This window comes from Macrosteles quadrilineatus, unplaced genomic scaffold, assembly GCF_028750875.1.
Source record: "Macrosteles quadrilineatus isolate MER2022 unplaced genomic scaffold, UCM_ALF_1.0 Scaffold_2__2_contigs__length_208266976, whole genome shotgun sequence".
NCBI lineage: Eukaryota > Metazoa > Arthropoda > Insecta > Hemiptera > Cicadellidae > Macrosteles > Macrosteles quadrilineatus.
This window is the reverse complement of record NW_026542595.1, coordinates 137,434,762-137,448,669: the sequence shown is the minus strand read 5'-3', so window position 1 is coordinate 137,448,669 and position 13,908 is coordinate 137,434,762. Positions and strand designations below refer to the sequence as shown.

At 33.9% G+C, this 13,908-nt stretch overlaps 1 protein-coding gene and 1 long non-coding RNA gene across 2 annotated transcripts in view; one reads left to right on the top strand and one right to left on the bottom strand.

Moving 5' to 3' along the window:
* Window positions 1-1,793: 1,793 nt before the first annotated feature.
* Window positions 1,794-13,908, top strand: part of LOC128987284 (NAD-dependent protein deacetylase Sirt6-like) — a 36,291-nt gene continuing 24,176 nt past the window's right edge. The window contains exons 1-3 of the mRNA XM_054408050.1: window positions 1,794-2,033; window positions 3,517-3,644; window positions 5,213-5,331. Coding sequence (XP_054264025.1) covers window positions 1,968-2,033; window positions 3,517-3,644; window positions 5,213-5,331 — 313 coding nt within the window. The 5' untranslated portion in view covers window positions 1,794-1,967. The remainder of the gene's footprint in view (window positions 2,034-3,516; window positions 3,645-5,212; window positions 5,332-13,908) is intronic.
* LOC128987285 (uncharacterized) lies at window positions 7,370-10,452 on the bottom strand. The gene is made up of 3 exons (XR_008490223.1): window positions 10,338-10,452; window positions 8,944-9,033; window positions 7,370-7,466 (listed from the first exon to the last, which is right to left on the bottom strand). It is a non-coding gene; the product is annotated as an uncharacterized LOC128987285 (long non-coding RNA).

Genomic DNA, 13,908 nt, shown 5'->3' with positions numbered 1-13,908 from the left:
ATCCAAAAATCTTATTTGTCATGTAGAGAATTAATGTCCATTGCCTATTATCATCATAAAACCCTATTCTACCTTGTCCTCAAGTGTAATTTTATAATGATTTGTACTTGTCAGGCAATAAATAGTTATGAAAATGACCTTTATAAAACATACCTTTCTTAAATTACAATTTCCAAAACTAAATAGTTTGGCAAAAAGACATAAATTCCAAGAAGCTGTTGTAGGTTTTTATGAACTTGTGCACAGACCCTTGTGTGCTGCAATTAAGATTAAGCATTAAGCTATGTCCTTCTTGGAAACTGGTACCCTAGAGAATGGGGCTGTCAACCCACACACTGATAACCCCTTAAACCATAATCATATGTATAAAGTTCTAATTTTTACCAATAAGTAGGTTTTAAAATAAAATGTCAGTTACCTATGATTTTCAATACTGTATACAATTGGGTTTTTAACCAATACACCCAAAAACATTAAATATAAAAAGAAGAAGTGGAAGATACTGATTCTGAGCGGTTCAGGAAGTGATTTAAACCTGCACTTGCTTAAATATTCTAATCATAATGGCTTTGCCTTGTATAGTAAATTAGTAGTCAATGATTGTACAAGTGCACTTACAAAAAGCAGGTCGCCGGAATTTTATCCCCCTGGAATTTTACCCCCTGGGCAAAGCTGACGTCACTATGACGTAGTAATCTGAGCGGCCAAAAGTTTGTTCCCGGCCGGAATTTTACCCCCGCGGATTTGGATGTCTAATGAAAATAGCCAGAGCGTGATTAATTAGATTAGCGATGAAAACCGGAATTTTACCCCCTGTCCTTATAACTAGCGTTTAGACAACTGAAGATGTACGGGCCGGATTTTTACCCCCTAGAATTTTACCCCCTGGCCAGTTTTAGAAATTGAATGATTGATTTTCTTATTTCTGTTTTTAATTATTTGTAAACATTTCATTATTTAATAGCCTATCTTTATTTATTTTGTAATCTCAACTAAGTAAACAGAATTCGCTGTTTTATTTTGATCATATTAACCGACAGTTGGCATCAAAGATCGAATCCTGATACTGGAATGTCAAAATTAAAATTAATAAGCTGTTCGATTAGTTAATGTTACAAATAAATTAAGATAGGCTACTTAATAATAAAATGTTTACTATTAAATTAAAACTGAATGAATATAATTAATCATTCTCACTAATTTATATATCTGGCCAGGGGTTAAAATTCTGGGGGTAAAAATCCGGGGGGTAAAATTCCGGGGGTAAAATCCGGGCCGTACATTCTAGGTTTTTATAATTTGATGTGTTCTGATTAAATTCACAACCGTGAAAATATATAAATATATGTTTAATTCCGCGTTTAATCCATCGAGCTGATATCGCGAAACTCAAAAGTTCGCGGCCGGAATTTTACCCCCTGGTTTGTGACGTCACGTTTGCCCAGGGGGATCAAAATCCGCTACCCCAAAAAGCCAGCTTTGCCTCGCACATGAAACTCCTTGAGGAGTATGTTTTATCATAGATAAAACATACTCCCTTGTGTTGGTTAGTCTATGGTTTTATCTATGATACTACCACAGATAAAACCACGGCTACATAAACATACTTACACATATATTTCCGCATCTTCCTATTACTCTATCTCTATGCAGCTGTATATTGAAGAAATGCCGGCTTCTCGGTCTCTGTCTAGTGTCTGTACTGTACCGGTATCTGATTAGAGAAGAGAATCTGTACCTGTCTGACACACTGCTATTTATGTTGTCACTAAATCAAAACAAAAACAGAAAAAGTTAACAATAAACATCCTCTCCTCAAAAACAATCATTAACCGATTTCTCACATTGCAGTGTTCATTGTTATAAGTTCGGTCTACTCAAAAGATATAACTTTGTCAGGATGATTATTTAAAGAGCTATATAATATACAGTATAACATAACTATTGTGGCTGGTGAGAAAATCAAAATGTCTTGCAATTATGCCGATGGACTATCACCCTATGAAAACAAAGGAGTATTAGGATTGGAAGAAGTAAGTTTGATGACTTTCGGTGGTAATGAATATAATAAAATATTTGGGCTTGTCCCATCTGTATTTTCCATGCTTAGTTTAAATAAAATGAAGTCCTGTCCGTAGGCCTATTAGTAAATGACTGGAGCCTATTCTAACCTAGGTTATTGTTTAAAACTAGGCTAGGCCTGGGCCTACCTGGATTTTTATATTTTTTTTTTTTACTTTTATCAGATTAATAATAAGAATATTAAAACATGGTAAGTAAGATAGTTACTTAATCAAAACTTTCAACAAACTCAACTGCAAACACAATAGGCATAAGCTACAAATAAAGAGTGGTTACAATAACACTTCAATCTAGGCTACAATAAGTTTCTGTATTACTCTTAGCTAAGGGATACCTTGTAAACGCTATTTCAACAACATCTTCAGATCATAGTAATAAAGTAAGGGCTACACATTATGGTCATCATTAGTATAGGCTGACTACGACCACAGGTTGGGCCTGATGTAGGGGCCTACATCACTAGGATGAAGGAAACAATAATTTTAGCATACACTGTTGAGACTCTAGCGTTATTTGGGCTACGCAATGGCTCTTTAATAAAATGCTCCCAAGTTAGTACAGTTAAGTTAAGTATAGTAAGTTAAAATAAATACTGTAGCCTAAGTATTTATTTAGTAAGCCTCCTGCTCACAACACAAGGCTCTATGAAGAGAAACCCTCATACATGCGTGCCAAGTTTTTTAACGTCCTTCCCGTCCACTTGAAGTCTCTTCAACCCAGAAAACTGAAGAAAGAACTAAAGTGCTGGCTGTTACATAGACCATTTTATAGCCTGAATGAGTATTTGTCTTGGCAAGAACTTGAATAAATCATCACTGCAAGAACTCTGATCATCTATTTTTTATTCTTAAAAAATAACAATTTGTATTGACTTTTATATAGCAACTGCACAATTCTGAAATTTCTGTATTGACGCCCTTTCAATCTTAAAGATTGTAAATAAAGTATTCTTGTATCTTGTATCTTGTAAGGGTACACTTCCATATCTGTTTGTACAAACAACCGAATGAAAATATCGATCGATATATCGTTTGGCTTGTTAGGTAAGGTTAACCTAACCTAACTAACCAAACGATACATCGAATTAAACAATCGAATAATCAATATTACTCATTCGGTTGTTTGTGCCAACAGGTATGGAAGTGTACCCTAATACAAACGCAACAAACTTTTAATTAGGTCTAGGTAATGTGTTGCATACTGGTATAACGAAGCTTCCAAAATAACTACCGTAACTTGGCACAAGAATGAATTAACTTATGAATTGTAAAGACATCGGTATCTTTTTTTAGGAAGATTCTCTCATTTTTATTATCAGCCTAAGTTAGGCCTAACTTAAACTTATGTGTTGTCCTGTTTGGTTAGTCCAACTAAATCCAATTCTATTAGGTAAACTTAATATAGGGCCAATTAAGCTAAGTTAATTTGTTATAGAAATTTGACAGTGAAGAAGAGGTGGCTGAAAAGGTTTCCAAACTTGCTGAATGGATCTCAGAGGCTCGCCATGTTGTGGTTCATACAGGTGCTGGCATAAGCACTTCAGCTGGAATTCCTGACTTCAGGTTAGTCTTAATTGTATTTTTTTAGAACCTGCCTAGGTTTGCTGCTACAGAGAGTGTAATAAAGTGTGTTTTTTTAGCAAACTATCAATAGCTTAGTAGCCTATCAAATACATTATTTGCCACGTTTGATAAAAATATCTCTAGCAAACTACAACAGTTTGGCTGCGAATGTGGAAGACGATGCTGATGTTCCGTTACTGTGGGTGTTATTCTGGGTTTTGCTGTGATGGCGGGAGACATGTTTTAAACATTATTGATGGAATCGGAATCAAAAAGTGGTAGGCCTACTGTGGTATTATCCGGAGGCCACACTTATACAGCGCGCTGCGGTGGTTATGTTGTAGGGTTATTATAAATATGTTTGTAAGACTTTCCTCGTTTCGTTATGAATCGAACGATACCAGATGAGCGATACTTTCGCCCGCCAAATTCCCTCCAATCAGGGGTGCCCAGAAGGGGTTTTGTGGCATGTTTGCGCTACAGGAATTTTTTTTTGGGGGGGATGTTTTTTGCTAGCTGTCATAATGAATTTATACCTAATTTTGTATTAACAGCTCAAAAAGTGTTTCTAAGTAGTTCACTATCAACACCAACAACATTTTGCCATTTGTAATTAAGATTGTTTCTAAGAATGGTAAAAACGTACCTTGTCAGACAATCCTTAACATGTATGGTAGTGTCGAATTTTTACACGTGTCGAGCAGGAACCTGAGCCACACATAAGCGGCAGTGGTGGCTACAATACAAGCAGCACATTTATAACACTTATCAAATCTTCCCGGTTTTAGGAGTCAGTTTAGACGAAAATGGCAAACTGTGCTTACCCGCAAGACGTATTGCGGCTATTGTTGCTATCTGACGATTGTTTGCCTTAAAAAAAACTTAGTAGGTATTCAGAAAAAACTTATCCCTTACTTCGTCCCATACTTTTCTGGCGACTAGAGATTTCTCATCCCATTGTAAAATTTGAAGCTTGTTTTTTATGTTGGTGGCACTTAGCACTAGTGTCAAAAAAATTTTGTTTCCACTCTTTTATGGTTAATTTTATGTTTTACTGATTGGTTATATAACTAAAGGACGAGTTATTGTTTATAATTAGGCTATACTGTTGTATTTAGTTAAACAAGGTTTTAAATTACTGAAATGAAAAGAAGAAAAAAATGTAAATAAAAAAAAACTCGATTCTAGCAGCACAGCACGGAACCAACAATATAATTGTCTTCAGCTGTTCCATAAGAATGCGAAAGCGAATAATGCTCCTTTAACATTAAGTTATACAGTTTTCAGGATTTTTTTAGTAGGCCTAGGCCTAGTGTAAAGAAGAGTTGGCTAGGCTATATTATAACTCTCACTCTAACTTACAAGCTTACAGCGAGGATAGAAACCCTTGTGCTCTTGCAGGTAAATCGTATGTTTGTTGCGTATGTAGTTAAATGCAAGCTTTAATACAGCACAGTTTTTAATCAAATGGGAGCTCACAAGCCAGTAAAAATAGATCAGTTGTTATGTTTTATTATCCACCCGAACCGTGCAACTGATAAACTTAAGCCATAATTTTTATTTTACAGAGGCCCAAAAGGGGTTTGGACTTTGGAAGCTAAAGGAGAGAAGCCAGATATAAACATATCATTCAACGATGCCATTCCTACCAAAACTCACATGGCGTTGGCCAAGCTTGTTGAAGTTGGTAAGATTAAATGCTTTTTACAATCCATAACCTAATGTGGGCTAGTAATGATTCATGCCAACTGTTAAGATCATGAAGACTCAAGAGGCATTAACCTACTTTAGTAGCAAACATTTTTTAAATTCATTGTAGTAGCCCTGGAAATGTATAATGCCTAATATTGGTTTTATATTACCTGTCGTCAGTTCCAAATTGTAACTTTTGTCAATGCTACATGTTTCGGTGAGCTGCCATTTTCAAGCATATAGTCCAGGAATGTACATTAATAAAACCGCTTGTTTCATCGTTGGTTTACACACATGACACTTAACACACGACATATAAATAAATAATACTTTTAGTTGCATAGGCATATCACGGGTACAAAAAATTGCCTTTACACGACCGGGAACGGACCAACTTTAGTTGATAGGCCTATCCAACTAAAAGTATTATTTATTTATGTGTCATGTGTGTAAACGAACAACGAATCTATACAAGCGGTGTTTTCAGTGTACATTCCTGGTCCTGTGCTTGAAAATGGCAGTGCCAAAACATGTAGCATTGACAAAAGTTACAATTTGGAACTGACAACAGGTAGCCTAATATAAAACCAATATTAAGTAAATATTTGTATCTATTCTGTACAGTGCCCAGGTTAATTAGAAACAACAAAAAATAGTTAATTAACATATTCCAGCAATATTATCCATTGACCAGCAAATTCATATTAATTGTGTTAACAGTGGATTTGACACTGTCGTATGGCCAAGGGGCCACTACTGCTAGAAATGCTACTGTCAATTCCATTTTATAGACCTGGCTACAATGAAAGTGTAGGGAAAACAAGGTAATGAAACACATACTGTAATTCAAAGATCACAGAAAAATATTTTATTTGCAGATATATTTGATTACAAACTGGTTCTATGTGACTAAATGTGTGAAACAAGCGAGTTAAAAAAATAAATAGTAACAAATTAGACACAATAATTAATTATAATCAAACGAGGAATAACTTAATTTGGTCTATTTTTGGGAGGTGGAAACCTTTTAATGCAAAAGTAAATTTATAAAAAATACTATCCTAGCAAAACTATTTAGCATTTTCCATAACCAATACATTTGCAATGTTGCGATGAATGACATTTTGTAAACATCTGGCATTTGCAATGTTGCGATGAATGACATTTTGTAAACATCTGGCAATCTACTGTTAAGCTCTGTACAGTAAAACCTCACTAGCTCGACACACTGTAACTTGAGAGTCTGCATAACTGGACAAGGCAACAGCTGATAAGGTGCTAGCAAAAAAAAGCAATTACCTATACATTTTGTATGTAAAAGTTAGTCTGTTATACAGGGTAAGTAAACAGCCAAACTCCGGAAAATGGTTCCATGGGTCAAAATAAAGGGAAAATCAAGAATAAGATTTTTTCCAAAATCGCTTCGTTAACCAAATATCCACCATTTTGTATTTTTTTTATAAACATTTTTATTTTTTTATTTATTCAACCGATCTTTATAAAACTTGGTATGTAGGTTAAGAGCCCCATGTTAGAAAAAAAAATATCTTCTTGATTTTTTCATAAAATTAGCCATTTTTGAGTAATTTAAGTTTAAGAAATTAAAATGGCCACCATTTTGAAATTTTAAGTTGAATCAAGATGATTTTTTCTAACATAGGGCTTTTCTACCTTAATCTACATACCGGTACCAAGTTTTATAAAGATCGGTTGAAAAAATCGAAAAATAAAAATGTTAGTATAAAAGATATAAAATGGCGGATATCTGGTTAACGAAGCGATTTTTGAAAAATTTATGAAAAAAACAACCGGAGTTTGGCTGTTTACTTACACCCTGTATATTCATTTAAAAAACCCATTACAAATTTCAATGTTCTGGATAACTTGATAATCTTTAGATCCACAATGTTGAGTTAGTGAAGTTTTACTGTAGCACATAAGTAAAAAATTAAATCAAGTACGGTACTAAATTTACCGAAAGTAATATATAAGTAATATCTATACGACTAAGTGAAGCTACATAGCTTATAACTCTAGTTTCTACGGTTTTTGAGATTTGTTTCAAGCAGTTTTGGTTCGATTCCTCCTCTGGACTAGAATCAGGATGAGAGGAACAAGAGTGCACATCATCTGTAACAAGAGCTTCAAGTTTGAAAAAGTAGTCCAGTAAACAAACCAGGGTATATTTTTGGATGTACAGAACAACCCTGCTAATCCAACACCCACAGGACCCAGACCATGGAACAGTGAAAAGGTCGAATTGTCGGAGGAGCATATTAAATTACCAAATTAATTACTTAACTGACATTTATTGACTGTGTGTCATTGCAAAAGACGATGATAATGTTCTCGTGACTGCTGGAGATGCTTAATATTTTGCCACAACCTTGGGAGACGACGATCACTGTTTCCGGGATTAAGGGACACATTCAAGATTTTGCTACTGTCAGGGAAGACGACAATGATGTTTCCTGTACCACAGGAGATGCTTAGGAGTTTGCAGCGATCGTAGATAACAACGATAGTTTCCGTAATTGCTGGAGACGATGATAATGTTGACTGAGGGAGATGTTCAAGATTATGCTGCAATTGGCGAAGGCAATGAGGATTTTTTTTCTTGACCGTGGATTTGTCTAGGATTTTTCCACGATTGCAGAAGGACGATGATAATGGAAAAGGATGATGTTTCTGTGATCGCGGAGGATACAAGATTTTGCCATCATTGCGGGTGACGGTGATGATCTCCTCACGGCCATGGGAAATAGTCAAGATATTACCATGAAATATTTTCACCAATAGGCCATGGCACGGTTGGATAAAGCAAGGACTAGCCGAGGTCAGATTTGGGGAGTTTTACTATTGATTCCACTTATCTTGAAATAGAAAAGATTGATGTCTTGGACTATTTTAAGATCTTTCTTTGCATTAGAGAACTTACTTTACTTCCTTGAAAGCCATGGGATAATTTTTAATATCTGTTTTGATATGATCAGGGAGAAATATATCTCTTGTACATCGGCTTGCCCCTTAATTTTAATATTTATGAGGTGCACTGAGTTAACCGTTCCTTTTAGATCCTACATTAATTAGTTATGTTTGGTTTTATTCCTTTTCTGTACCCCTGACTAATATAACCATAGTACAGATTCATAACCAAAAGCGAGACTTATTCTAACCTTATACAAACCCTTGCAAATCTAAAAAAAATGCAAACTATTTTAAAACTTTTTGCCCCAAAATAGTATAGCTATTGGAATAAGACAATTTTAGAAACCTATTTATTTAGGTAATGTTTATGATGTAACAGAAGCAACCAAATAACTGAGTCATGATGAAAAAGAAAATGTTTTTATTCTATACCCAACAAACGTTCACACACAGAGCTTTTGCATAGTCCTAAGTTCAGTGCCTGCTTTCAATACCATACCACTGATTCTTACAGGTGTATACCTACTTAAGGTTCAGTTAATAAATACCCTACAAATTATACCTAAACAGATCTTATTTTAAATATTTTATACAGATCACTTATTATCAATGTATTTTCAGAATATCATATTTAAAACATTTTCAGAATCATCAATAGAATTCAAAATTTCTAGTTTACCTTCGTTAAAATCTTCAGGTCCAAAATGAAGAATCCTTCGGCCGAAAGTTGAACTTTCCGATGTTTCAGAATGTGGGAAAAAAACTCCAACTGTAAATCGTATAGAACATAATTATTTAACCACAATAGTTAAAAACAGCAATCATAAATTAGGCCTATTTGTTGAGTCTTTAATGGAGCGAATCAGTTCACGAGTAAAGTAAACATTGTTTATTTATTCTCAGGGTTAATAACTCATAAAAGGGAATAACTGTAGGCGTGTTACGATAAGAAGAAAATCTTTTCCCTTTTTTTTACCAAATTTGAATTTTTTACAAGATTTAAGTCAAAAGTATAGTGACTCAATAAAAGTGAGTTTAAATTCTTACCTTGAACTTTATAACAGAAATGTTCTTATGTGATTGAATCTATTTTTGAGTGTGGTCTCACTTTTCACAAGTAGGTGGTCTACCAACAGGTGTTTCTTGAAGGATTCAGAGAAATTTCTATCTAATTTCCTGATTACGGTTTTAAAATTGTGAACAAGTGTTGTTTTAGTGGGTTTAGCCATAGACTAACCAACACAAGTAGACTTCTCATCCCATTGTAAATTTTGAAGCACGTTTTTCGTGTCTAGTTCATGTACGCCACACTGGGCGCTAGTGTCGACGAAATTTTGTTTCTATTATTTTAGGGTTAATTTTTTGAATTGTGCTTTACTGTTTGGTTAAATAACTAGGGGACAATATATTGTTTATGATTAGATCGTATTATTTGGTTAAACGAGGTTTTAAATGACTGTATTAACGGGAAACAAATTGTAAACAAAACACGACCTCTACGTAAACCGTACAGAACTAACAATAAAATTGTCTTCAGCTGTTCCATAAGGATGAGAAATCTACTAAGGGAGTATGTTTTATCTATGGTTTAGCCAAGGCCCCACTAGAAAAACAGACCATGCTGCAGAATCCATAACGTCACACTTGTGGGTAGATTCATTGATAAATTCATTGCCATCGACATTCCCATATGTTTTAGGTAATTTTAGGCTGTTTGTAAGATTTTGATGGTAAAAGTTAAGTTCAACTATCCACCACTGTGACGTAGTGTTGCGCTGCCCGTGCTGCAGCATGGCCTGTTTTGTAATGGGGCCTTGGTTTAGCCTACCACATGTTTGTGTTGCATTTTTTTTTGTAATGGAAAATTATTGGAAAATACTTTGCTTTTTTACCAGTAGACCTGCTTGGAAATAACTCACTACTTATCAAATATTCCTCTAAAATAATGTTATCCAAAGATGATTTTATATCAATTTAAAATATGTATAGTAATTCAAAAAGTAATGTGATGACAACTGTGTTTGGTTTAAAGCCATAACATAAAACTTATCATTATGGTTTCTCTAAACTTACCTCTTGCTCAATTTCAAAGGGGTGATCTTCTACAAGGAGTTCATGGATCAAGTAGCCAGTTTTTAGGGACTAAAACATAATAATACGTTATATGAGTTTGTTTTGTGACTTTTAATACCTATAGAGGTTTATAGAGGCTTCACTTGTCAATTATTTCAATTTGCTTGAAATGTCTAGATTGTCCAAGTAAAAGTAGTACTGCACCTAAATAATATAGCCTAATTACAATTGTCTCGGAAGCTGGTGGTAATAGTGCTAGCCTTCAAATCTGAAGGTCACTAGTTCAACACTAGTTCAATTCCAAGTGATAACTGTTCTCGACCCAGGCGGTGTTCGTCTAATTGCTATCGATATATTTATCATGCCATCTTACTAGAGGTCGACATACAGCAACATGTAACTAACAACAAAGTAATACTTTAATATTAAATGGGATTAAAGAATACGAAGAGACTCGTGCACAAATTTCACATTTTTATAGGACTAAAAACCTGTTTTTGAGGCAAAACAAAAAATGCAATATCCAATTACTTTTATGGTCATGTTTGTTTAGGATAGTTATTAGGTGAATAAAACCATAGGCTAACCAACACAAGTAGACTTCTCATCCCATAGTAAAATCTTAAGCTATAGTTCGTGTTGGGGACACTGAGCTCTGGTGTTGACAAAATTTTATTTCTATAATTTAATTTTAGAGTTAATTTTATAATCTGTGCTTTAATTTTTTGTTATGTAACCAGGGGACCAGCTATTGTTTATAATTACATGGTTTTATTGGGTTAAACCAGGTTTAAATAACTGAAATTACAAGTAACAAAAAAAAAACTCTAAATCTTAAGCTTTAAAATGAAACATAAACCGTAAAAATTGGTAAAGTAGGATGAGTGAAAAAGGTTTGTTTCAGAGAAAACTGCTTGCAGATAACTAAAAGCGGGTAACCCACTAAAGAACTACAAGGCTAGATGTTCAAACAAGCCGCTGATAGCTGACAGAATGTCAGTCAACAAAATTAATACTAGAGCAACACTTACATTGTTCTTGGCATTGGTAGCCGAGGTGAGAAAAGAGATGAACATGACCAGGTAGAGAATACCGTAGACGATGTGAACTATGTAATGGCCGAAATCAGAGACAATGATGAACATGCGAATGAATATGAAGCAGGTGGTGAGAGGCATCAATATCCCGGGGGTAGAGTATAGCTCGTTGATCACCCGGTGAGCATCGCAAAGTCGAAAATGAGCCTCATTGAATTTGTGGATCTCGTCGACAGTGATGCAGGCAAACGCCATCTTAGGCTTGGGGATGGGTTTCTCCCTGTGAATCTTGAAGGTGAAATCTCCATAGTACAGGCAAAATAGATTAAAATTCACCAAAAAAACAAAAAAATTAGTTCAGGGATGAAACTTTGGTTTTAACTTCGTTTTACCAATAGAAGTCAAGATCCGATGAGTCCCTAACAGTCCCGATGGGGGAACATGCTTTTTAGGGGGTGGGGAGGGGGAATTTTGATATAATTCATTATTCACAATTTGAAGTCATTTAGGAAGTCGTTTTTAAGGTTTGTATACACGGTGAATCGATAGGAACCATATTTAGGTCGATAGAACCACCTCCATAAGAGATTTAGCATATTGGTACAGGTTTAGTTGTTGTTTTTTCTAGGAGGGGTAGGGGGAATTTTAAATACTTTATGATTTTTGACTTATGACTTGTTGGATGTCGTTTTCAATGGATTTCTACATGCCAAATAGAATGGAACCACTATTTTGTCGATATAACTACATTATTAACAGATTTGGAGTGCTATCTGACAGAAATAAAATAAATGTTTTTGCACAAAATTAATTATTTAATATTTAAACATAAAAATTAAAACTATTATCTAAACATAAAGTATTAATTGAATGAGTTTATTTTTACAATAAATTCAATTTTCCCCATTATAAAAAATACCCACGCCGCAGCAAACCTGCATACCAAGCGAATTTCCATTTATCTGGCAGGATTTCTACTAAAATTTGTCCTAGAAACTGTCAGATTTATTTCCTATTTAAATAACATTATTTTTAATTAATAATTAGGTTTGCTGCTACAGGGATGTAATGGGGGTTGTTTTTATTAAAATGTTGGTAGCTTAGTATGAAATAAACAAAATTGCCAAGTTTGGTTTAAATATATCCACAAACAAGTTTATTTATCTACAACAGTTTATTTATTTTCCATTAGAATAACATGGGAATTTTAAATTTACATTTTTTTTATTATCTCCTTAACCGTTAGGCGTACAACAAGGCATATACTAAATTATTAAATCTTTTAAGCTCTTGAAAGTGGTTTGGAAAGAAATTGTGAAATTCTTTGTTGATGGGGTCAAAAATGGGAAAAACCAATTTTCTCCCCACAAAAGTCTCCATAAACCCATAATACATTGTAATACATTGACATTATGTCAGGGTTTAAACCATGTTTTATGATTTAAAGTTCAAGTAAATATCTATTAACCTTTGCGTAGCCCTACATAGTTTGTATATATGTTTTATATATTTTGTACATATCTGTACTGTTTTTCAGCAAGTCAAAGGAATACATTCTAAGTTACAACGAGGTTTTTGCGAATTTCCCATATAGGGAATAAGCTATTACCGTAGGTCTCATGGTAAGACTTAGACCCGGGACCAATTTACATTTTTGTTTTGTGGTCCCCAGAAGTCAAAAACACCATCCTTTCAAATTCATATACATATGTGTCCGTTTAGCGTGATAACTCGAGCACAAATTATCCGATTTTGATGTCATTTGGTACAAACGTGTTAACCTAAATTTATTCGAACGAGTTTGCAAACCAGCATGATTGGACTATGGGAACAGGGGTTTATGGGAATTTTTTTGGGGAGAAAATTGGGTTTTTCCATTTTGACCTCATCAACAAAGAATTTCTTTCCAAACCACTTTCTAGAGCTTAAAATATTAAATAGTTTAGTATATGCCTGGTTGTACGCCTAACGGTTCAAATCAAATCAAATCAAATTATCTTTATTCACTTTATACATTTTACATACATGAATAGTGTCAAAGCATACAAAATTGGTTATACAACTTAATCTTAAAGACTTAACCATACAATTTTACAATTATTTTAGAATGTGTAGCTAATTCATTTTTGATTTAGAAACTCATCTATACTATAAGGAGCCAGATTAATTACAAATGATTTTAATTTAAAAAAAAAAATTGGGTTTGTTTTGATCTTTTTTTAGTAAGGCAGGCAAACTTCTTATGAATAAATTGTCGATATACGAAGGTTTCATTTTTGAAAGTTTCAGCCGATGATGACTTTTTACAGTAAGATTTTTCCACCTTGTGTTGTATTTATTGGATACTTCAGTGTTTTTATCTTTATAAACATGCTGAATAGTTTTAAAAATATACAAACCATACACTGTAAACATTTTCATTCCATCATTACATTGTAAAAAAGTACTTTAATTTTTTTTATTAAATAAGTTTCTTTTTGTTTACGTTTCTTTTATTTACTTTCCGTAAAAATTAAAGTAATTTTTCACCGACT